Source organism: Myotis myotis, unplaced genomic scaffold, assembly GCF_014108235.1.
Source record: "Myotis myotis isolate mMyoMyo1 unplaced genomic scaffold, mMyoMyo1.p scaffold_m19_p_2, whole genome shotgun sequence".
Taxonomy (NCBI): Eukaryota; Metazoa; Chordata; class Mammalia; order Chiroptera; family Vespertilionidae; genus Myotis; species Myotis myotis.
In genome coordinates this window covers 107,815,004-107,840,482 of record NW_023416324.1, presented here as the reverse complement: position 1 = coordinate 107,840,482, position 25,479 = coordinate 107,815,004, and the positions used below count along the sequence as shown (strand labels likewise).

The 25,479-nt window shown below is 46.4% G+C and overlaps 1 protein-coding gene across 1 annotated transcript; it reads left to right on the top strand.

Annotated features, from left to right (window-relative positions):
- The first annotated feature begins 863 nt into the window (after nucleotides 1-863).
- Nucleotides 864-19,121, top strand: ZIC4 (Zic family member 4). Its single transcript, XM_036350889.1, is given in 6 exon segments — nucleotides 864-912; nucleotides 915-999; nucleotides 2,691-2,767; nucleotides 8,721-9,338; nucleotides 14,020-14,344; nucleotides 16,482-19,121. Coding segments are annotated over 6 exon segments (1,155 nt in total). The 3' UTR covers nucleotides 16,483-19,121.
- Nucleotides 19,122-25,479: the final 6,358 nt, after the last annotated feature.

The following is a 25,479-nucleotide window of genomic DNA, read 5'->3' as shown; positions in this document are numbered from 1 at the left end:
GAGCTGTGGCGGTCGGGCTGGCATACCTTCTTAGGAAAGTCTGCAGGTTAAGCAGTGTGGAGCAGTGTTGAAGTCTTGGGGACTAGAGGCCCTAGTTTGGGAATCAGACTGCAGATGACCTCTGACCTTGAATAGGACCACAGACGCTAGGGTGAACCCACAAAATGGTACCCTTTGCATGTAACCCCTTCCCCCTCCCCCAACCTACTTTCTTGGCTCTCCCCCAGCACAATTAACTAACTAGGGTTTCCTGGCCCCTCTTCACAGGGTGTGGAAATGCAGGCAGACTTCAATAAGTCTCCAGATTGTGCTCCTGACTGGTGATTCATTGTTCAGGGCCAGTGTGAGAAGAGGAGTCAAGAGCAATCATTCGGGAGGAAATCAAATCTAGCATTTTCAGGGCTTTTAAATCCTTGGATTGGTGGAGATCTCAGGTCCAGGGGCCCACGAACTGCTCCTCATTTCTCTCACCCCTCTTTTAATAAGATGACTAGCTTGCTAAGTGGGGTCAGAGTTTGAACCAAAGAAGATATTTACTTTTGTTTCCTGCACTGGCTGGTGATGGAGCTGCCACAGAGAGCAGCTTAAGGTCCCAGTTGCCTGCCTGAAGTCCAGCCTCTGCAGCAATTGTTTGCATGCCTGTGGGTTTGTAACATACAAAAGACTGCCAAGTCCTGGGAGTGGAAGTGGCCTAGGCCTCTTAAATGGAGGGCTTGGGCAGCTTTGTGGGTGAACAGAGTTCTCTAGGGAAATTCACACTCATTTTCTTCAGAAGCAAAAAAGTAAATTCTATTAGTTCCAACCAACCAGGACTTTTCTCATGCCAGATATCCTGCCATGAAGAAATTTTAAAGTCATCCAGCATGCCACCCTTCTGTAGGAATGCAAAGTTGGGTCTGCTTTCTTTTCTGATTTATGTTTATTACCTTTGGAGATGGATGCCTTTTGGTTAGGAAAAACTGAAAATAGCCAAAGCCGGTTTGGCTCAGTGGATGGAGCGTCGGCCTGCGGACTGAGGGGTCCCGGGTTCGATTCCGGTCAGGGGCATGTACCTGGGTTGCAGGCACTTCCCCAGTGGGGGATGTGCAGGAGGCAGCTGATCGATGTTTCTCTCTCATCGATGTTTCTAACTCTCTGTCTCTCTCCCTTCCTCTCTGTAAAAAAATCAATAAAATATATTTTTTTAAAAAAACTGAAAATAAATAAAATCCTCTGAGAAATGGTGAGTCTACCCCCCCCCCCCCACACACACACACACACCTCTCAGGCTTGAACCTAGAAAAGAAGGGAGAGGGAAGGGTGAAAACACCCAAGCTAATTTAAGTCCCAATTGGGGGTTGAGGGAGAAAGAAAGAGATCTTTGAACATAGAGAACTGGAAAGCCTTTGAGATAGCAAAGCCCCACTTGGATTTGGCCTGCAGTTCAACTTAAACAACCGCTTGTTCTGTGGACTGGAGTGTTAAGACAAGCAGACTTCCTCATTGATAGAGGGCTTGTTGTGTTTGTCCAGCCTGAGACCTTTACAATGACTATTTGTCTTTCTAGTCCAAATTGAGGGCTGGGGTTGGGTGGATTGCCTCTGTTTGGCTGCTCCACTGCCTTTCCTTCCCTGACAGATGCAGAAGTCCCCAGGGTGGATTTCAGGCTTTAAGATGGCCAATGGCTTACTGATTCTATCCACAAAGTGAATCTGATATGCAAATATCTTGTGGGGGTTATGGGGAGCAGGTTGTTTCTGACTTTATTATTATTATTATCATTTTTAAAATATATTTTTATTGATTTCAGAGAGGAAGGGAGAGGGAGAGAGAGAGATAGAAACATCAATGATGAGAATCATTCATTGGCTGCCTCCTGCATGCCCCTACTGGGGATCTAGCCCGCAATCAGGGCATGTGCCCTTGACCTGAATCAAACCTGGGACCCTTCAGTCCGCAGGCCCAATGCTCTATCCACTGAGTCAAACCAGCTAGGACTGTTTCTGACTTTCTTAAATAAGAAGTGGGACAATCAGGACCAGATGACAGAAATGAGACCCACTCTCCAAATCTGGGAAATTTTATATTAACTTTGAAAAGTCAACCAGTAATGGCTTCCAAAGGGGCCTGGGGGAAAAAGCCATGTGAGAGATTCCACACCAGCAGAACAGAACAGGATCTAGAAATTTGCAAAATAATTTCTCTCCTCCCAGTTACAAGAGTTACAACTCAATTTTTAATCTGCTAATGTCCCAGCTCTCCCCATTCCATTTTACTAAACTCAACTAGTACACTTAAAGAAGATAATGGCAGCTTCTCATACAATAAATTCAAATTCTAAAAGTTAGAGATGTTTGAACACTGACTGACTGAATTGAGTGCTTACTTCTACCTGCAAGACAGAATAACATGAGTTTAAAATAAAAAACAAAACAAAACACAACTTGTTGGGGAATGATGATTTTAATACTTTTTATCTTTAAGGATATGTTGTTTTGCAATAAATACAGGAAGTTCCCAGCAGAGTTCTTTTATTTTCATTGCCAAATTTGAAAATGGTCAAAGAAAGACTGAAAGACTTTTCAGATCCACACTTTTTTTTTTTTTTCACTCACACATGCGGGCTACAAGACCATTGCATACAAATATTTTTATACATATTTATAACCAGTAACTGTTTCTCTTTTTACCCCCAACAGGCTAAAAGTCAGGAAATGAGATAGATATAAGACATCATTGGGGATGAGGAAACGATTGCGACTTTACCAAACGGCTCTGAAAGAGTTGAGTAAGTTAAAATCCCCTTTGGTTTGCTGAAGTTATTTCTCTTCTAAGTAGGAAATTTTGTTTTGTCTTTTGCTTATGTTGGTTGTGAGTTTGGAGATATGTCTTGAGGAGTTCAAGTGAAACTTAGAACAACACCTTGGTGTTTAATAAATTTGCACACAAATCAGCAACTCAATGTCCCACCAGCAGCTGACTAATCTCCCTCAAAGCCTACTCATCTGGATGTTCTAGAATTAATATTTGATGACACTCTCATTGAAATAACCACCCCTGACCTGCAGTTTCACTGTCACATTAGTCTATGACATATTCATCTTGAATTCATTTCCAGATGATTTGATTGGAATGAGGTTTGACATGTATTGGCTTCCATGAAAGAAGCATACTTTGATCTTGGTGATGGGGTTTACATGATTTGCATCATCTTTACCAGAGACACCAGCCTTCTGCAATGTGGTGGTGATGATCTTCCTACAATGTGGTGTCTGAACAGAGAGTGACTGACAGCTGCTCAGACAGGAATACCTTCATTGTAAAGAATTTAATATAATATTCCATTTAGAATAAGCATATGATTTAGGGTTGGGTGTTTCCCCTTCCAAGCATCCAGTTTTCCTCATTTTAACTACACCACTAGCTGATGGTTGCCTCCAAGGTGTTTATTTGTTGTTATTGGTAGAAAAAGCAACCTTCTTAACAAAAGTTAAATGACTCAGGAAATGGTTATCTTCTATTATTTTGGGATGATTTGATGACAGAATTCTCAAGGGAGGTGTGGTTATTATGTAAATTCTATTGTTTTAGTTTTTCAGTGCTGTTCTGAAAAATCCTTTAGCCATGTTTCTTAATCTTTTGTTGAAAGATGTTTTGCAGAACCATTGTTTGAAAATTAAATTCTATCCAAGTGTATTTTCTTTCATACTTAGTTCCATTAATAATGACTAAAGCCTGAACTGGCATAGCAAAGGGGAGGAATGTCTCTAAAATCCTCATAGATCTCATCTCCTTTGTACAATTTGGACCTGGACATATGGTGGCCTCCTGGGGCTTAAGTTATTTAATTATTTTCCCATAAGAACAGAGACAATCTCTCACTGCAGGAATCCTCAAGTCTGTCTTTGACTAGGATCTGAAGAGATTTGTCCCTAGTTTGGGTTGGTAACCTGGTCAGAAGTGAAGAAGAAAAGATTGAACAGATGACTGCAGATTTAGATGCAGAACATCCAGGCAACAAGGCTTATGCTTACCCAGGCTCTGTGCAGTGGCCCTTGGCTCCTAGGATACTGCTGGATAATCATCATTTAACATTGTTTTAAAGAGCAAAATTGGAAAATAGCCCAGTTATGCATCTGAAATTTTCCTGATTTCTTTCTTTCCCGAGGGAGAGAGATCAGACATTTTCCCATTTGAGCCAATGATGTGAGGAGCTCTGGCAGATGATAGCATCATCAAATGTCATATTTCTATACAGTAGGATTAGAACATCAGTTTAGTTTATGCTATTGCATTGGTTTGGCTTAGATAAACAAGGGTATATAGGGCATGATTCTGGGCATTGGAGGAATGTTTACGGTCTTTTGTGCTCCAAACAGTCTCCCATGAAGGCCTCCAGAGCTTCTCTGACCACTACTGAAAGATCTCTGGACTCTAAAATATGTCTTTTTTTCCTGCAAATGAAGCAGGAAAGTGGAATCAGTAATGTTATAAACTGCAGAATGGTTAGGAAAAGAATATTCCAGCTATGCATTTGGTATTGGAAACAAGTATGGTGAGATAAAGTTCTGAAAAAAAAATTCTGATCATGACTGAGGGGGATACTACTCCTCAGCCTGCCCAATCAAAAATTAATGATACCTGAACTACTTGCTACCTGGGCACTAGAAGACCCAAAGGAATGTTTCTGAAAACTAAAATATGCCTGCTTACATTTGCGTCCCACCTGTCTTTTGTGATTAGCTGGATACAACTTTGTTGCTAACTTCAGAGATAAGCCTTGAAGACCCTTATGTAATTGCCCCAAATTTCCTGTTTATAAATATTAGTGGGTGAAATCAATTTTTTCTACCTACCTCTGTCTCTCGGGGAAATGTCCAGATGTTTTCAGTGCTTCAAGAGAAGGCTGCATATGGGAGGGAGCTCCACAGGGCCAGGTAACTGTCAGTGAATTTGACTGAATCAGATAAATCTGCCCTTTTGCTGTTGGCACAAAAAGTCATACACATGTTCAAAGCTTTTCAAGGTAAAGTTAGTAAGAGAGAGTGTGTATAAAACCTCTGCTTATCCCTAGAGTCCATGGAGTCAATCCGTAGAATTCAAGTAGTCTGCAAATATGGATGGGGAAAAAAAGAATCTTTATTTTCACCACCTTCTAATGGAAAGTTATCATTTTCTTCTTTACAAGCATGGGCAACACACACAGTACTATTAGAATTCACTAGTTCAAAAGGGTTCCAATAGTTTTCAAAGCCTAAAACAACTTAAATACCCTTGCTCTGCACAATTACTCAATGCTTTTGATACAGGTGGTATCACCATGTGTATATTAAGAGATACATTTTTGTGCAAATCAGAGTTTTAATGGAAGTCAAAGTGAATGATGAGTTTGACAAACATCCTGAACAGTAGATTGTAGATGACCTATGATCAGGTGGGAAAGAAAACGTTTTAATTGCTGAACTACTGCAAAAGTGCCCTGCACTTAGGTCTGAATGCTACCAGAGGAGGTGACTAAGTTCTGTGTTGAAGGATGCCTAGGAGAAACAGCTAATGATCCTAGGGAGGAACACACACCTTTGGGTTTTTGGTTTTGGTGTTTGTTATTTTCTGAGCCCTACTTGGGTTCAGCCCAGACTTGCCTAGTAAGCTGCATCACTCAACAGACACCTGCACCCAGAGGAGCCTTAAAATCACTCACAGAGACTGAAATACCTCAATACTATGGCTAGAGACAGAGATCTTTCCTGACCAGGCTTAGAGGAAGGGAAAACAGGATGGGAGACCAGAGGAGGTGCCTTTAGGAAGAGGGATAAGCCCAAGAAAGTGGGAGTGTTGGAGAGCATGAAAGCCAAGAAAGAAGACAAATCCTCAAAGCCTAGTCTCAACACTGCTGTGGAAGCCCTTGGTTTCCAGAGCAAACAAGGTTAGGCTGTCAAATGCTCTCCTTCAACTTTTTAATATATATATATATATATATATATATATATATATATATATATATATATTGATTTCAGAGAGGAAGGGTGAGGGAGAAAGATAGAAACATCAAAGATGAGAGGGAATCATTATTTGGCTGTCTCTTACATGCCCCACACTGGGGATTGAGCCTGCAACCAGGTCATGTGCCCTGACCAAAAATGGAACTGTGACCTCCTAGTTCACAGGTCAATGCTTAACCATTGAGCCATGCCAAGCCCAGCCAATTTTTTTTTTTTTTCAATGCTAACCATAGCACCTATTGGTTGTGCTGCTTAAGCTCTACCAGCTGGAGGAGCAGAAAGACCAGCACTTGCCAAAGTCAGGGGAAATTGTTGTGGAAGCTAATCACTAAATAAAATGCACCCAGAGCAGGAATGAAGAAAGTCTCAAAGAACCTGCTAACCATTATAAATGAGTAAATTATTTTTAAAATTTAAAAGAAATCCTTATTTATACTGACCAGGGAATGTATAATGGTTCTTGCTGCTGGAAATGGGTGAGACAACTCAAAAAACCTTCATCAGAGTTCATAGTAATCTGTCCAAACTTCTCACCTCTGCTACAGGTATGGGAATTTTTACCCAATCTTTAAAACATCTCTTAAAAAAACCCTTTTCTCAGCGTTTGGGTGCTTTCTATGGCTACCAGAGAAGCCCAAGTACTTAGGCTGGCATTTTTGGCTGGAGACCAAGTCAGGGGTAGAAGCCAGCTGACCATTACATCGCCAGGTGATGTAGCTCATCCTAACTAGTGGGTTGACACAAACAAAGGATACCCTCAACCCCTTTGCCCAGACCTGAAGGGTGTTTTTTTTTCCACCTCACACCCCCACCCCAAGACTGTATAACCCAAAGGCCAGGAAGCCACAGTCCTTTCACAGCCTAACCTCTACTCTTAACATGGCTTCTACTCTTATCAGAACCCTAAAGACAAGCGAGGAAGGAGGCAGTGACTCTGGCAACAGGCAACAAGTGGTGGGAGCTGAGAGTGGAATTGATCCCTAAATCTATCCTTTTTCAAAGGCTCCATTTGGCGTCAGGGTCTACAGAGCTCAAGGAGGGAGACCTAAGAGAGTAAGGAAATGGAAGAGTGGGGAAATGTTCCTTTTTGCCATGCTACCCTTTTTTCTTTGGCCAGTCCACCTGAGGGGTGCTGTGATTTATGGCTGAGAAGTTCCTTAGCCCCTCTCAGGAGGACTGTGTGGGTCTGAAGTCAGCCTCTCCAGGTCATCAGCTCCTCCTGCTCACTCCTGGCTCTGGCCAGGACTGGATTCTGGGTTTCACCAGTCTGTGAGAGCCCTAGGCACTGGAGGGGGGACCGCCAAGGTTAAGTGGGAAGAAGAGAGCAAGGGAGGGGAGAAGGAAGGATACATGTTGGAAGGCATAGTGTGGTCTGGGCTTGGGAGAAATGAGAGAGAGAGAGAATGAATTTCGGAGAAATCAAGAAAATAAAATTAGGCTCCAGGACTGCTAGCCTAGGTATTCTTTTGCTCCAGGCCGTCTGGCCTGCAGTCATCTTTCCTCCCTAGATCCCGCCTTCGTTTTCACATGGCTCCTGAGACAAACCGCTGAAGCTGTCCAGGTGCTGCCTATCAGTCCTGGCAAGATTGGGTACAGTAGGTCTGCTCCGAGGACATGTGCAAGGCAATACCTGTCCCCAAAGTCGTGGAGAACAGCGGTATTACCGAGCTCCGCTCACTTTCAAGAGCATATCTATCCAGCTTTTGGGAGATAAGGGGGAGGCTCAGGAGGAGAGAATCCGTGCCTGGGTCAGAGTGCAGGAGCAGAATTGGGAGCTGATAGGGGGCGAGGGGAGGGGCGGGGAGGGGCAGGGGAGGGGCGGGGAGAGGAGGAGCTGGAGCAGTTGTGCGTGTGTGTGTGTGTGTGTGTGTGTGTGTGTGTGTGTGTCCGAGAGCAGAGAGACCTGTCATCTCTGACATCGGGCACCAGGGCGGGCCAATGGGAGACCTAGGCGATTGTTCCTCTCCGAGAGCCCGGACGGGCCCCAATCTCTATTCACTTCCTCACGCGCTCTGCTGCCGCCTCTGTAGCGTGCGGGTTTCAAGTAGGCTTTAAAGATGGGGAGGGAGGGGGGGGGCAGTAGGGGAGGAGTAAAGTAACAATCCAAAACTTAAAGGGAAAGAAAAAAAACCTCTTCAGAAGTTGTTTTGTGGTTCTTTTTTTCCCCTCCACACTGTCAGGTGACAGTGGCCTGAGTGGCTAGACTCTGGCAACTCTGGGGACTCTGAGTCTGGATGCAGGCCGCCCACTCCCAGCGGACCTGGGCGCTGAAATTAGTGCATATGGCCGGGCGCTTCAGTAGCACCCTCACCACCTACAACATCCCCACTGCCCTTATCCCCAATCCCCCGCAGGGTGGGGTTGTTGGCCGCCAAAGCGTACTTGGGGAGCAGGTCGGACTTCTCTGGAGCAGAGCCTAGGGGCTCCCAACTGCCCACAGACTCAGCATTGAGTGTCCCACTACCCCTTCCACCAGCCGAGCCGCCACCATCCATCTAAAGCTCTTGGAGTGGTTGGGGGCTCTACCCAACAGCCGCCCAGCCTGACCTCGGCGGCGGAGGCACTGGACCTCGCGTGGCCTATTGGGTTTGCTGCCGCCGCTGTCTGGCTCCAGGTCTGGGCTCTGAAGACAGAGGCTGTAGTGAGGCTGGGCTAGATGTCCCCCTCACCCACCCCAGCCAGGTGGAACGCTCAGCTAATGCCACCTGTTCTCACGCTCGCTATTTGTCTTGACAACAGGTAGTAGCTCCGGACATCATGACCCCCAGCTCATTGCTGCATCCAACTCCTCGGTGTTCCCTGGCCTTCACAAACAGCCTCCCGAGGCCTCCGCCAGTGGCACTTTGAACGGACTCCTGCGACTGGGGCTCCCCAGAGAAATGAACGCGCGCCCTGAAGCCTTCTCGCCAGGACCAGTGGCCCACAGCAACGCCCTAGCAGCTGCCGGGGCCCTGCATGGCTATGGGAGCATGAACCTGACCGTGAACCTCGCTCTGCCACAGGGTCCCGGTGCCTTCTTCCGTTACATGCGCCAGCCCATCAAACAGGAGCTCATCTGCAAGTGGCTGGCGGTTGATGGCCCCGAGCTCCCGCAACTCTGCTCCAAAACTTTCAGCACAATGCACGAGCTGGTCACGCATGTCACTGTGGAGCACGTCGGCGGCCCAGAACAGGCCAACCACATCTGCTTCTGGGAAGAGTGTCCGCGCCAGGGCAAGCCCTTTAAAGCCAAATACAAACTTGTAAATCACATCCGCGTTCATACAGGCGAGAAGCCCTTCCCCTGTCCTTTCTCAGGGTGTGGGAAGGTCTTTGCTAGATCAGAAAATCTCAAAATACACAAAAGAACTCACACAGGTCAGTATTCAGCACTACCTCGTTTAGATCCTCTGGGGAAATAGGGGGCCTCTTCCGGGCCCTCAGGCTGGATTTCCTCAAGGTCCATCCTGGGAGTGTGTGTGTGTGTGGGGGGGAGGGGGGTGGTATTTGGTGTTTCCATGAGCCAAGCCCATAAAATATTAATTATGCTCTTCTATTAGAGTCACAGAAGTTCCCAAGACTGAGTGTGGGGAAGACAATAAGGGACTTTTGCTCTGGGAGGCAAGGGTGAAGGTGTTTGGGTCTCTGAGTGTGTGAATGTGTGCTCCCTGCCCATTTAGTTTGATTTTAAGGTATTTAAATCATATTGTTTTTCTATCTTAAATATATAGGAATAATTTAATTTTTCCCAGGTTTTTTTTGCCAACACTCTTCCAGCCTTACAACCTGACCACCACCTGAACTGAGGGGTCATCAGGCCCTTGGCTACTTCTTTAGGATTTGGGGTCTCTAGGCTAACTTTTGGAGCCTTGATAACTGAACACTTGGGACAATTGACAAACCTCTCTTCTGCTTTAGCAGAGATCCAAGGAGACTCATCTGCCTTAAATGTCATTTACCAAGCTGTTAAGTGAAATGGGGACATGTGTCAACCACATCTGTCAGTTCTAGTTAACAGACAGGAAAGGAACCAGGGCAAGAGCCTGCAAAGTTGAACTTCTCTGGCCAGGAGCATCTCTAATTAGTGCAATTGCAAGGAGAAAGTTTTCACACTTTCCAGAACAGCCCGTAAAGTTACATTAATTAGTTTAGCAGTCATGTTTATACTCCAGTTAGCCAGGGTTTTCTTGCTCACCCTCCTAGTTTAAGAAATCAACATTTCCCCTCTCCTGTTTGTTTTTGTGTTTGTTTGTTTGTTTCCTGGGGGGAGGGGGCAGAAAGAACTGGACCAGTGGCCAGAACCAGGGTATGAAATAAGTTCCACCTTGGTGCTCCACTTCTCCTACTCCCTGGCTCTCTGTTTTACTCACCTCTATTATTGGTGGAAACAGCGGCAATTATTAGAGTCAAAGAACTCTTCCAGGCTGGTTGCCAATGCCCGAGAACGAGTCTTGCTAAATCCCGCCTTCTCTGGCAAACCCTGCAATCTTGAAGAAGGTCCGGGCCAGGACAATGGCACAGGCGGAGGCCAGACCACCAAAGTCCACTTTTAGTTTCCTACTTTATTTCTGGAGCACGTCTGGAAACGTATGGTTTTCTGGAGTTTTTTCCAGGATGCCTCCTCCCCATCAGAGTTTCATCCCGGTGTGAGGCAGAAAGAAGTGAGGTACTGTTCACCGCCCAGGCTGGCTACTCCAGAAGCTGGCGGTCCACACCGCAAAGGTAGACACGCAGTCCTGAGCCAGAGGAGGAACTGATTTTTAATGACAGGGGAGTTCTAAACAAACACACTCTGCCGGCTTACTGTTTGAAGGCCGTGAAGCAGAAAATGGTTTAAATTCTTAGTTTAATCGACCTACAGCCGAGAAGCAAATTCTGTGCGCCCGGGCTGGCTCAGGTTTTTTTCTATCCGGGACCAAATTCTAAGTGCGTCCTTTGCGCTGGCAGTCCCGATTCATTACCGCTGGGGTTAAAAAAAACCTGCAGGGCCTGGTCCACCGTTTCTCTCGCCCCCTCCTAAGCAATGAAAAGACGGGGGGGGGGGGGCAACAAAATGTTTCTCAAATGGCAATAGACCTCACGACAAATTATTCATGAAGACAGTTCAACAGGAAAATAATTGCCTTTTCAAATATTAATGGCGTTTCATTTTCTCGAGTCCCGGAAGCGGCGAATGATTATTTTTCCGGAGTTAAAATTCGTCCGGATCTGAATCCCAGGCCTGGCCTCGGATGCGGCTGCCCGGGGCCCAAGCAGAAAGGTTTCACTTTGTGGCGGTCCGCGCAGTCCCGGAACAAAGGTGCCGCCGCGAGGGAAACGCAGTCGAGCCGCCGCGCTCCGGCCGGTCGCCGCCGCCTGGCGCCCTTCCCCGGACCCCTGTGCCGCGGACTCGCCCCGCCTTCCCAGGCGGTGGGCAGGGAGAAGCAGGGCTGAGGTCTGAGGTCTGAGGTCTGAGGTAGAGACTGCGCCCGGGCGGAGACGCTCGGACAGCCCCGCACAGCTACAAGTGCGAGAAAATGGCGTTAGCGCGCCGCCCTGCCGCTGCCAAACTTGGTCTGGCGGGCCTGGCGCGGGGCTGGAGAAGGGGCCTCTCTTGGTAGTCGAGCTTCTGGGAGGAAACTCCGGGCCTTTCACTCAGCCCCAGGACCCGCTTCTCGGGAAGGACTACAAGGCTCTGGAACAACTCTGCCTCTCCACATCCACCCTCTCAGGGTTCAGAGCCCAGACACGGTGGGAGGGAGGCGGTGGGTGGTAGTGGGGGGTGGAGGGTAGTGTTAGACGGGGAAACCAGGGCGGCTCCAACAACCGCGGTGAGGCCGAGAGGGTATGCGGCCTGCGGGCGCGAGGGCGCCGCTTCTCTTGACCTACCAGCGGCCTCGGAACTTCCAGGCCCGTATCACCTTCAGTGTCCTGCTTTTATCCGCCTCTGCTCCTCGTCTGGGACGAAATCATTGTTTCTGTTTTACGTGAATGTCCAAGGAGGTGCTCACAAAATGGGATAAGTGTGTGTGTGTGTGGGGGGGGGGGGGATCAAGCTTACATTCCACACCTCCTCTGTTTTCTCAGCAAGTCTTGTTTCCTTTTGAGGGTCCTAAATTGCATGGTTCTTGTTAGATATTTTTTGGGGGGCGTCGGGGGAGAAAATGAAAAGTTTTAGTTTGGCAAATACAGGGATTACAGGGAAGAAAACGAGGGGCAAATAAGGGCACTGATTCATTTTGCATGTCTCTTTATTCATTTTTATAAAACGGTACCGATGTCCCGAGAAATAGCAGATTCTAGCACCGTTCACTGTTATATTGTACTTGCAATAGTCCTTCAGGGGAAGGGCGCAACGGCCGGGCGGGGACCAAGCTCTGGGTTTACAAACCTCTGCCGCCCTGAGGCGAGGGTGGTGCGCAAACCTCTGGCTCAGCGTGAGCCTGGGTGAAGATGGAGAATAGGTGCTTTGTTTAAACCTGACCCCAAAGCTCTCGGTCTTTCCTGGGAGTCACGGGAGAAGCGACCTCAAAGGCAACAGTCCTGCAGCCGTGCACCTCTTTCTTCTCAACCAGAAGCTTGGGAGCGGTTCCCTCTATCCATGGAGCATGGCGGCATCCAATTATTTAAAGTGTCTATAGTACACTTTCTCGCCTCCTTCCCGCAGCGCCTGCAGCTCCGCAGGAACTTGGGCTTCCGGCTTCTTAGGGTTCTTTCCTCCCCAACAGGCCAGCGAATCCAGCCGACGGTGAGCTCCCAGACTGGAGCTCGGTCTTCGGCCAGTATTTCCAACCTAATACGCACTCGCGCCTTCCGGCGGCTCTACAGGGCATCGCACCAGGAAGCCGAGTCTCTTGCGGGTCTACCCCCTCTGCCCGCTGGCCTTCGGTTCGCGGGAACGGACCTGTAGTGACCGCAGCAGCTGCGCTCACACCGAAGCCTCCACGTTCAAGGGTTCGATTGCGAGATAGGCTGCGGATCCCACTGGGCCCGGGCAGATCCTGACGCACGGGCCTTTCACCTCAGGTCTGCTAGGCCCAAATCCCGGGCGTGGTGGTCTGGGAAGGGTCAGTTGACCACACAGCCAATTGGGACTGGAAGAGCTGGCTGCCCGCGGCAGCGTCTCCCGGAAACCTTAGGAACAGCGTAATACAGTAGTATTGACGGCGCTCTTAGGTGGGGGGGATCCTGAGCAGTTTAGGCAAGATTTGAAGAATGCTGCTAAACCAGTGGTTCTCCACCTTCCTAATGCCGCGACCCTTTAATACAGTTCCTCATGTTGTGGTGACCCCCAACCATAAAATTATTTTCATTGCTACTTCATAACTGTAATTTTGCTACTGTTATGAATCGTAATGTAAATATCTGATATGCTATATGTGTTTTTCGATGGTCGCGACCCACAGGTTGAGAACCGTTAAACGTTTGCCGTCAGGATCGAAGGGAAGGGGGAGGAAATTCCCATTTCCTGTAAAAATAGCCTCTGAAGTGAATCATTGCTTAGAATACCTTTTCCTACGGCACGAATCCACACTGCGCACTTGTCATGTGCATCGGGTGCGCACTCTTAAAATTATCCCATCGCCTTGACATTTACACTAAACCTCCTTTAGGAAATAGTTTGGGCCAGGATGGAGTGTGTGCGGGATGGTCCTCTGAGCGGGGAACTTTGGCTGGAACAGCAGTTGTAAATTGAGCAGAAAAAACCTCCTCGGTCAACTCTGTTTTCTGGGCAGAGGAGCTTCTGGCTCCGAATGGAGAAAATTTGGAGGAAAACAATCGGAGTAGATCAGGATTTTCCAGGATGGAAACTCAACTAAGATGGGTTCTTTGTCGCTCCTCCTCCGTCCTCTCCCCCAGGCTTAGGCAGGAGAGGGGGGCGGGGGGGAGGTCTGTAGGAGGCAGCTTAGCGGGCGCATTCCGACCCGGGAAGAAGGTACCAGCCCTAAGGGGCCGTGCACGAAAGTTTCTGAAATCTTTACGGGTTCTTTTCCAAATAATGGAAAAGAAATTTAGGGAGGTTTGAGGCCGAGCCAGGCTCGGGTCACATGCACTAATGTCTCTGCATTGCCTCCATCAGGGGAGAAGCCCTTCAGGTGCGAGTTCGAGGGTTGCGAGCGACGCTTCGCCAACAGCAGCGACCGCAAGAAGCACTCGCACGTGCACACGAGCGACAAGCCATACACGTGCAAAGTACGCGGCTGCGACAAGTGCTACACGCACCCCAGCTCGCTGCGTAAGCACATGAAGGTGCACGGGCGCTCACCGCAGCCTCTTAGCTCTGGCTACATCTCTGCCACGCAGTCTGCCGTTGTGTCGCTTTCGCTTTCATCGAACTTCGGCCGCGAGCCCCTGGTGGCCTCCTCGGCGGCAGTAGTGGCGCGTGGCCTCGAATTGAGAGAATGGTATGTGTGTCAAGGCACTGGCCGGGTTATAACTGTTACCGCCGCGCCAAGTCCGGCGCCAGCACCTGGCCCTGCCGCTTGCCGCCTCTGCCTGTGGTATTAGGGCTACTGCTGCGGTTGCTGCTCGTGTGCAATGACTGCTCCTGTAGATCCGGTTCTTGAGGCTTGAAGAGAAGGTGAAGAAGCAAGAAGGGAAGGAGGGAAAGAGGGATGGCAGGAAGGCAGGAAGGCAGGAAGGAAGGAAGGAAGGAAGGAAGGAAGGAAGGAAGGAAGGAAATTCACTACTAATGGTTGTTAGAGGTCATTGAATATGCTGACAGAATGTAAATATGTTACTCATTTATTCTACAGTAACACCCCCCCCCCCCACACACACACACACATCCACACAGACACCTTCATGACCTGGTAGCATGAAACCAGTGTTGGGGTAAAGAAGGTAGATAAACAGATGGACAAAAGATATATATATATATATACATATATATATATATATATATATACATATATGTGTATATATATATATATACATATATGTGTATATATATATATATATATATGAATTTATGTGCAATCTTGGCAACTTCAGGTGACAAAACTAAGACCACAAAGTCTTCCCGAGGTTCAGATAATGGGAAATATTTTCCTTCAGGATTGGGCCACTTGTATTGCCAGGGCCCACTCCTTTCTCAGTTCCCAGTTGCAGTCTCCACCAAAGTTCAGATCACTTATATCTTACCTCCTATTTCCTTCCTCTTTTGCTTCCTTACAATTTCACTTTACAGCTGTCTTTTGAAACAAAAGTACACAAGTTCCAGATCCCAAAATTTTCCAGCACTTCTATAAAAGAGATAAGAGAGTTTCAGCACCACTGCTGGGACTCACATGCCTTTCCCCTGCGAACTGACCCAAGCACACAGACACATCTGTCTGCTAGTCTGCTTCGTATATACATCATATACTTGGGATAGGGGGTGAGTAGAAACAATGGGAAATTCAGGGCTTTAGGATTCAGTGCTCTGAGGTCTCCCCAGACCAATCATCCTCTCCTTCTACCTCCTACCCTTGTCTAGCCTTGGCTTATGGAATCTTGTGGCTGCTTGGAACTAGGAGTGCAGAGAGTCAATGATGTCACTGAGCCTAGGTCTCCACTAGATAGGTATCCGACCTAGGCCACAGTGTCTATATAAATCCAGTCAATTCTGTGATGATCTTTCAAAAATCGGACAATGTTGATTTTTTTTTTAAGGTGAAGAAGGGGACAAAAGATGCACTGCAATAACAAATGTTTTAAACGCAAATACCCAAATGGGTTTAGATTGAATGCGTATTATTTATTTATTAGAGAGAGAGAGAGAGAGAGAGAGAGAGAGAGAGAGAGAGAGAGAGAAACATCAATATGTTGTTCCACTTATTTATGCATTCATTGGTTGACTCCTATATGTGCCCTGACTGGGGATCAAACCCATAACCTGTTGCATCAGGATGATGTTCCAACCAACTGAGTTAACCAACCAGGGCCGAATGTGTATTTTATGTGCTGGGTACTAAGTCCCCAGAAAGAGAACCAGATGCTGGTGGCAGGGGAAGGGAAAGTCTTTGCAACTGTTTCCAAGGGGGTGTGGGGGGGAATTGGGGCCTATTTTGCAGTCTAACATCCTTAGAATAGGGTTTCCCAGAAATCCTTGTTGAGATTTAGAGGGGGAAAAAAGAAAGAAAAAGAAGGGGGGGGGGAATCTTGCACAGATCCATTCCAGTCCCCTAAAAGTACCCCTAATAAAAACCAGAATCTTCCCAACACATCCTTAGTGAATCTCTCCTTGTGGAAGGGGGACTACAACCCCCTTTCCCCCCAGTACAAGAGGGCCCAGATGCTGCCTGGTCAAGGGCTGGGTTGGCAGCAAACCTTGTTCCCCTCCGGAAACACCTGCCCCATGGCCAACGTGCAGAGGGCATCTGGTAGATTTGCGTCTTCTGACAATGTTTAAAAATTCTCCGATCCCCAAATTGGACTAGGTTCTTTCTCTTGTGTTTCTAGACCCAATTGGTCTTCCACCCACATCCAAAATAATAAAATAAAAACAACAATGTTTGGTAGGCCACTAATCGCCTATAATTTTTCATTTGCTTGTTACAGATGTCCACCGCGTTGCTCCTAAGGTAATCTCGTCCAGCGCAGCTGAGAGCCCACATCTCGCGCCTGTGACATCAAAGGGCCCGCACACAAAGCAATGTTTCTTCGCCACGGTGCATCTTCATGGTAAGTTAGGATTTCTATGGCAATGGGCAAGTCGCACTGAAATCCTGAAAGGCCAAGCCTGGAGCCCATCCAGGCTTTTCATTAAGGACATAATATTTACGTCTAACAGGCCTTTCCCCCTGTGTATACAAGTATATATTTTTGTTTGACGCAGACTAAATCATTTTCATTTAATTTCCGGTAAACAAAACCCACACGAATGGGCACTTGTTCTCGATCATAATAAAAATGGATAATAATGGGAGAGAAGAAAAAGGCCGTTTGAATTGCCGCTCAGCCCTCTTTGTTTCTGCTTTCTGCGGTGATCAGAGGGCGAGTTTCTAAAGGCGAGGAAATGGTTTTTAAGAGGGGAAAGAAAAGGAGAAGGGTCTAATCAAGCTCGGGTTGTTCAAAGAGTTGAGTTTTGGGGTTGAAAGTGTGAGTTTGACGGTGCATCAGCACGCCAAGTTGGTCTCGCCATGGAAATGCGCTCAGGGAGCGGCCCCTTCAAAGGCAGCACACACTTCATTGCAGATGCTCTATGAAGATACATTTGCGCTGACCTTTGCTTTTACGCCATTTGATACTGTCACTACGTTCTCCAATATATACTTCCCCCTTAGGACCTGCCTTGCTGACGTTTTAGGTGCTCACTCTGCACTCTAACATAGGTGGGTGCTTTGGTGCCAGGGTTGCTTTCAGGAAAAGGAAGAACCTGACTCAGCACACAGAATCCGCACATCTTGGCTGTCCCTCAAAGAGGCTCCAAGGTCAGGAGTAAATAACATTAGGGCAACCTCACAAGCTTAACTAGTAAGCATGTCAAGCTAGATTCTGTGCAATGCACCTCTCTGCATCTTGAGCAAGATGGAGACCTGAATTTGAGTGAGACTTGCAGGGCAGGGGAGCCACCCTGGATGAGTCTGAGAAGTTCAGACTGTGGCTTTCAGTCATTTCCACTCTGGCCCCAGCCCAGCCCATTCTGCCCCTCTATCCCAGAAGTCTCTTGTAACTCCCCAAACTTACTTCTCCCTAGAGTGCTATGTATGGTAGCTCTCAGGCCTGGGCTGGCCCTGGGCATGAGCTCAAGAGTATAAGGCCAAGGAGATAGGGAAGATGGCAAGGAAGCTAGAAGTCCATGTTCCCTTAATTGTCATGTTGTTTATTTTATCCAAGTACCCTAGAGAATAGGGGAAAAATAAACATGGTGGAAAAAAAATCAAACAGTGGAGTCTTCTTTAGTGTCAGTCCTTGTGGCTGAATAAAAAGGATGGTCCACTTTCTATTGAGCTGAGAAATCTTTGAAGTGAGAGTTATTATCTGAGACATTCTTGCTTGTCGTCCTAACAACGCTGATGAAATGTAAAAGGTTCTTTGTCAGCGATTTGTTCTCCTCTCTGTCAAACTCTCTCTGCCCTGTTTGTTTCAAAGCGTTTCTAAAGAGATAAAAATCAAACTTCATTAAAAAAGAAAAGACATACACACTAACTGGTAACTTTAGGGCTAAGTCCTGCTTACGGGAAAACAAAAGTAATGCAGAGACATCAGGTCCAAGGCCTGTGGAGGTATGCAGATGTTGAGGGGCCCTTTGCACAGGCTCTGACACAGGCATGTAGGCTTCTCCAAGCTCTGGCATGCACTCAATCAGTCCAAGTCAGGTCACTCGAGCCTCCTCTGGGGACCCCTCAAGATCCCAATATTCTTGCCTGGGATCGTAAGGTTGCAGCCAAGGTATGGTTAATATTTCCTGTTCCTCCAAAGACAATCTCTGAAAAAAAAAAAAAAATAGACCCATTGTGTGTTTCTTCTCATTAGCAGCAATCAGCAAGTCTTGTCTGCCATTAATAGGAGAGTGGCTTGAGGGAGAGAGACATTTTTATAATTTCATGTTTTCTTCAGAATCTTGGCAATTGGAGTTCAGAAGATTCAGTTTACAAGATAGTGACCCCAGAGTGCATGCAACACCCCCTCCCATCCACATATGCAGTTCTTCATGTTATACTGTGCCCAGGAAAAAACTTTCACCATGTCCAGCTTTCCCCAAATCTCCTTCATGTGGTTTTAAAGGTGGTTTAAACAAGCAAGATGTCCCAGTCTCTCCACTCTGTATGTGCTGACTAAATTATTTGTAAAGTAGTTTTCCCCGAGCTGTAACCCATGCTGTTATTATAGTTGCAACAAAATTTTGTCTCTTATATTGATTTTTAGTTGCTTACTCAAGATCCCCATATGTTTATTTATATTGCTAATTTATGGGAAAATGTAATGATTACAGTAAATGTTAATTATACAGACAGGCAAATGTTTTGTAATCATAATTCACACACACACAAATCTGACTGAAACCCTAGACTGTTTAGTACCCTCTTTACCCACACTGTTTGTGATTTATCATCTGTCCCCTTCCTAAATTATGAACTAACTTGAAAAGTTGTTATATAGTACTTGATTGAAAGTGATTGTTAAATGAAAACACAGTTGAAAAAGGTGGCTTAATCTTGCTGTAAATATGTAAAACTGAATTAAAATCTGTGAATGTTTTCCCTCCAAATACCTTTGTGTACATGGAGCTTCATTTGACTATTTTCTTTGGAAATAAAGGATGTGATGTTTTTCCTTCCTCTTTTGAGTCTGAGTATCTTGTTATTGTTTCATCATCCTGGGAAAGATCTGGGACTCTTCCACAGCCTCCAGTGCTCTTCCCTGCCTTCCTCATGGCTTCATAGGAACATCTCTGAAGCCTAGTTGTTCAGGATAGAAAAACAAAGGGACCAACCAAAGGTGCCATCCTGGAAGAAACCTCCCTCACCCCCAATTTCACCCCAGTGAGATTGGCACTCATCAACCGATTTCCATTATGGAAGGAGAAAAAGTAAAATTTTCTCATTGTCTCCCTGGAAAGGCTGCCTTCCCTGTGGCTCCACAAGGCTCACCCCTCACCAACTACCTCTGCCTTTCTAGAGAAAAGTCTAGTAGTTTGGAGGGAATAAAAACAAGGAAAGAAAACCACAGGCCAGGGTGGCTCCAATCCCTGCCTAAGCAGGGATGGGGCACGGTTGGCTGCAAGTCCTAGCTGCTTTCCACTCCCTCCAGGAGTAGCCGATGTTCAGAAAACAGCGAAGGGCCAAGCCTTCAGACTGTGCCTACGCCGCCGGCTCGCACGACTCTTTCCTGGGCCCCATTGGAACCTTCATTTGGCCCTGCCACTGGAGAAATAATTTCATATTTTTCAGAACCACAGGAATCACTAGCGCCTTCCCCACCTACCCGGCGGTTAGGGAGTCTCTGGGCCCTCCGGTCCTCACATTCCCCCTCCCACTGCGCAGGAGTGGGGTCCAGCGCCGTTGCCCCGGCTCAACTCCCAAGTAGATTCCCGCTGGCCTGGCTGGGGTCGGGGTCGCACTGAGTGAAAGGACGATGCTTTAGGGGCCAGAATGCTAAGTCTCCTTATAGAACACTTTGGAGACCCAGCTCCTAGCCCAAGGGTGGCAGTGCTGAAGACAAGGTTGGGGGAGAGACCCCTGGACGCAAAGGCGAAAGGGGGACACGCGTGTGGGTGTGAAATGAGCGGCCACAAGGCGAAGGCCCCTGGAAAAGCCGTCACACATCGGATCGGTGGGGACCATTAAGGAGGAGGCCACTGGACATCAGTGCTGGGGTTAACGCCCCCTCCAGCCGCTCGCGGAAGGAACACCCTCCTCTGGCTCTGGGACAAGTTGGAGGGGGTCTCTCCCTTTGCACGTCTTCTCCCCCCACCCCCCTCCTCTTTGGGAGGGCGCGCTCCTTAAGGCCCTGTCACTGACAGAATCGGTGTGGTGGGGAGCCGGTAGGGACCCGGTGGGGACCCGGGCTGCCTAGAATCCGCAGGGCCCCGCCAGGAGAGATCCCAATCCTTCTACCCGATTCTCTCCATCCCGCCCAGGACAGCGCGAGGCCGCCCATGCAACAGGGAGTGGTGGCCAAGTTCATTTCTGGGAGTGGATTGAAAAGAGTCTTTGGAGGTGGCTGCCCCAGGCATCCCGTGCTGGTCTCTCAGAGAGGGAAAGCCTTTCCTTTGAATCTTTTTAGTCAGAATTGGGGCGGAGGAATCGAGGGATTAGGAGGGGAGGGGACGGAGGAAAGGGGAAGTGCTCTGGAACACCTCAGCGCCCTGCCACTAGGACAGCTCATACTTCTTGGCAGAGGGTTGAATTAACTACTTCTCAAGTGTCAGAGGCTAGCCTCACCCTACAGACAAACTCCCTTGTCCTCCGGGGAAGTTACATACCTCCCACCCAGGAATGGTAGGGCCGAGGGCAGTTTGGGGAAATCTTATATGGTTAATGATTTCTACTGGGTCTCTTATCTTCCCTACGTGGAATAAGAGCACCAGGTAAAAACCGCGGGCATGGTGGGAAGACTTTGGCTAGAGGCCAGTCTCTCAGGGTTCTCCACCTATGGCTCTCTGCCCTCTGCCCTCCCCGACAATAAGTGATGAAACATTCCCTTGGTTATTTTCTCATCTACTAAAATAGAATTTTACAATTTGTTTTTTTATTGTTTTTAATAGATTTTAGAGAGGAAGGGAGAGGAAGAGAGAGACAGAAACATTAATGATGAGAAGGAATCATTGACTGGCTGTCTCCTGCACGTTGGCCCGGGCCGTAACCCAGGCATGTGCCCTTGAACAGAATGGAACCTGGGACCCTTTAGCCTGCAGACCAACACTCTATCAACTGAGCCAAACTGGTTAGGGCTTAAAATTTGTTTGGAGCACTAAGTTAATCCTTGAAATATTTAAAATCTACATGTTAAGTGCCTATTATTATTATTATTTACACTACTCCACCTTTCAGACACATTCCCTAGCATCTTACTGAATCAGATCTCCAGACCCTCCTAGAAAATGTGGCATTGGCAGGGGCCTTGAACCCGAAAGTAGGGTTTACTTCTCCTGGGAGTCCCATATTGGACATTTCAAGACCCAGGTGTGGAGGGTGGGAATATACAAATGGGGGTGGGTGGGTGACCAAGTACAGAGTGTTTGGGTGGGCGAAAGTCACACAAAAGCACATTTTTTCTAGGAAGGCATGAGGACCTGTTTCATAGTAATATTTTTCTGATACTGAATCTTCATTCTGAGAAAATAACATTTTAGTTACCAACTGGTCAGAGGTCGAGGATCCCACAATAACATGATTCACTTGTCACCTACTTCCTGTCTGGGCATCAGGGTGGCCTTGCCTTTTTATCCAACTATTTTCAATGAGGAAAATGCCTGAGAGTTTTCTAGGAACTTTATCAATTTTGAACCACTAAACTATTCAGAAAAAAAAAAAAGAGAAACTCAATGAACAATTTAGGGGAGGTTTGGTGATCTGTCTCTGAATCTTCCAGTGCCTTTGCAAACATCTAAACAGCTGGATATATATATATATATATATATATATATATATATATATATATATATATGAAAAATTACAACAGGACGCACATTAATCAATGTAAATGTGACCAGGGAGGAGGACTTGAAATCTGTTCTGCATTTTTGCCTTCCTTAGAGCCAGTGTAGACTCTGTGTAAGCCAACAGGGAGGACAAAAATATTGATTCATATAAAATAAGTAGAACAGGGACGTGCATGATTTTGTATCTCAGTGAACTGGCAACCTTGGAAAATGCATAGAAAAGAAAGCAAAATTGGGTCAAATTTCTGTGGCTTTGGCTGGACCAGAAAGTTTCAGAATAATGGCAAAAAAAAAAATAAATAAGGGTGGGGGGGAACAAACAAGAATACTATCAGATGATTTATACAATATAGGAAGGATGATCCAGTTTCTTCTAGTCTGTCACTGAAGGCTGGCCCATGCAAGATCAGATTAGCCAGATGAGGATAGTATTCTTTGCCAGAACTGGGGAGAAACTGCAGAAAGCTCAAGTTTCCTGGCTTGGGTAACTGCAAAGTCTAGCTCAAGGTATAATGAGGCTTTTAGTTTTTGTACTCATCAATATATTCATTAAGTGTTTTAAAAAATACACCCAGCATCTTAGTGAAAAGTGTTTTGCCTGAAATATGCATATTTCTAAATTATGAAAAATAGGCATCTGTCCCCCAAAGCTTTGCTTATTTATTTTCTCTGAGAAAAATGAGGAGTGTCACCTGCTGCATGATGCACATAAAGAATTCTGAATCACACTATACCCACTTTCACCTGAGAAATTTTAAGTATTCCAAACTTATCATAAGAATTTTTCCTACATTTTCTGCCACTGCATTTAGCAAGCAAGGATTCCATGATCAAATTCTTTCCATTATTAAAAAAAAAAAAAAAAAAAAGACAACTTTCTTATTTGGAAAAAAAAAAGTGTTGTAGAAAAATGGAGCTTTCTTTAAATGTGAAATATTTCATTGTAAAAAGTGAGAAAGAGGTATTGGGAGAGCAGTAATCCAACTTCCAGATACTATTCTGAATTATTTCACCAGACCCGTTTAAAAAGGGATTAGCAGGGCTTTGGAAGCAAAGTCCTGTTTTATTCAATCTTTGATTTTATGTTATAAATACTGGTTGTAAAGTGGTTGTAAAGGCTCTGGAATTAGTATGCAGGCACTGTCAGGGCACAATGCAGGTACTATTCTAATGGTTCAGCTTTTTAATTAAGAGAAGAGGTAAGAAAATTGAATCATAGAAACACTTTTGTGAGAGCTGGGAACATAACAGAGACTGCATAAATAAATCCTTTATACCTTCCCCTGACAGGTCAGCTACCAGGGCATTGATTTAGGACCTTTTCAGTGTCAGACAATAGTTAATAGCTTTCTCACCTTTTTCCTACTGAACCTTTTCTTCTTGGACAGATCTTATGGAAATTTCCTTAAGTAGCTTGACTTGAACAAAAGATACTGCATTTAGAATAGATACATATCCAAATTGAAATGCCTATTCTTAGGTCCCAAGCACAGATCTCTTGTTCTCTGTATCTCTTCTCCTGGATGGGGCTAGGGGGTGTCTGGAAGGCTCAAATAGTGTATGGAAAATGGTATCTGCCCTCAAATAACCACACAGAGGAAACAGAACCAAGGCCAAGGTGTTTTCCCTCTATCCTTGGGAAAACAAAACAGGGAATGTGTAGAGAAAGAGAGGCAGGGACAAGTAGTTCTGAATTTCTCTGAAATGGGCTCTTCTTGAAGCAAGAGATTTGGCCTGAACATGATGAATGGTTTTCTTGGAGACAAGGCAGCTCAAGTCAGTGGGTGTGGCATGGTTCTTTGTATGTTTCTTCAGCTCTCTAGGTACCCTCAAATAATCATCACCTGTGGGTAAAATTATTTCTGCTTAGGACACTTAAAGATAAATCCTCTAGCTCTTCCACATACTCTCCCACAAAAGTTATACTGGAACCACTCCAGCCTTGAGACACTAAATCATTGGGGCTGTCTGAGAACTTGGATCCTCCATGATTCTCCTATTCCAGGCTTCATTAAAGCTGGGATCCCAGATCTGGACTCTCAGGGAAAACTCCACTCTATTTTTCTTAGACCCCAGTAAAACTCCCAGACATCACCCTTTCTTTTAAAATCCTGCTGGATGTGTGATTAGGGACCTGGTCCACGGCCAACAACCCAGTCCTTGCCCTTGCACAGGAGGCCAGGGCACCCCTGGGCCCAACTGAGAACAATGTATTAGGATATCAACCGCCCTCGCAATGATCACGCATTCAATGATTTTGTTTTCAGGGCTGAGGAGGCTTTTTTTGCCCCCCTCAATGTAAATCAAGCGCTTTAGTTATTAAGGCTGAACACTAATCTCAAACAACCTTAACATAATGTGGCCAAGCAAGCTGGCCCACTTCGCACCTGCAGTCTGAATAGGGCGCCTTGTCAACAGGGGACACGCTTGTTGCCCTGGCTTGCAAAGGAGGGGAGTGAATAAGTCAAGCTTTGTAATGTCCATGCGAGCTCTCTCTTCTGCCTTTGATCATGGAAAATGTCTTCTAATTTGTTCCTTTTTTATTGTAACAACGTTTTCAAGACTCTATTTTTCCAAACCACATTTTTTTTTTTATAAAGAACATAAATCGCTCCCTGAAAACAAAAGGGGCGCTCCGGCCCACTGGCGCCATCACACTTCAGTGTTCCGTGGCTCTGGAAAGTTTGTTGCTTCTTAAAGCTGTCCTCACAGTAGACACTGGGCTGGAAGACCCCAAGTCTAAATATCCAGACCCTGGCTTCTGTAAGGAGGGTGGTAACAGACTGTGAGAGGCAACCATACAAGGCACTCCCTTTTGGAGGAAGAGAGAAGGACCCGGCCTGGGGTAGGTGATCTGAAGGGTCATAGGTCTAAGATTCTTATGATTGGGACCCAGGGGCAGATGTGTCCCTTAGGAATGTTATTCCACTGCCTCACTCTCCAGAATTCAGCAGGCAGCTCGGGTCTCTGTGGGAGTAGAAATGGACGATCCACCTGTTCTTACACAAGGCAGATTCTGGTGCTCACTCCTCTCTAACCACATTTCAAAACAGCTTTTCTCTCCACCTCACTCCAGCACTCCACCGCAGTGGTCCCCAGTCCTCCACAGAACTTGGGGAATTGGGGGTAGGGGGCATCTGGAGAGGTTTCCTGTCTGCACACAATCCCCCAGATCATTTATGGGGTGCCAGAACATTTAAAAAATAAAATAAAAATGCTACAGAATCACTTCCATTTTACTGGGGGCTATGAAGCAACCTCCTTGCAGAATGTGGATTGCAATTCATCCAAATTCTCTCTTCAAGAACACACAGGCATTAATGACTTTGATGTCTTGTTTGATGGGATATGAATTATCATGTTTTAGGGGACCTCTTGCTAGGAACACTTTTATCCTAGTGTTTTAAATTTCTCCTCTTCTTCTAGAAAGATCAAATAATTTTTTATTTG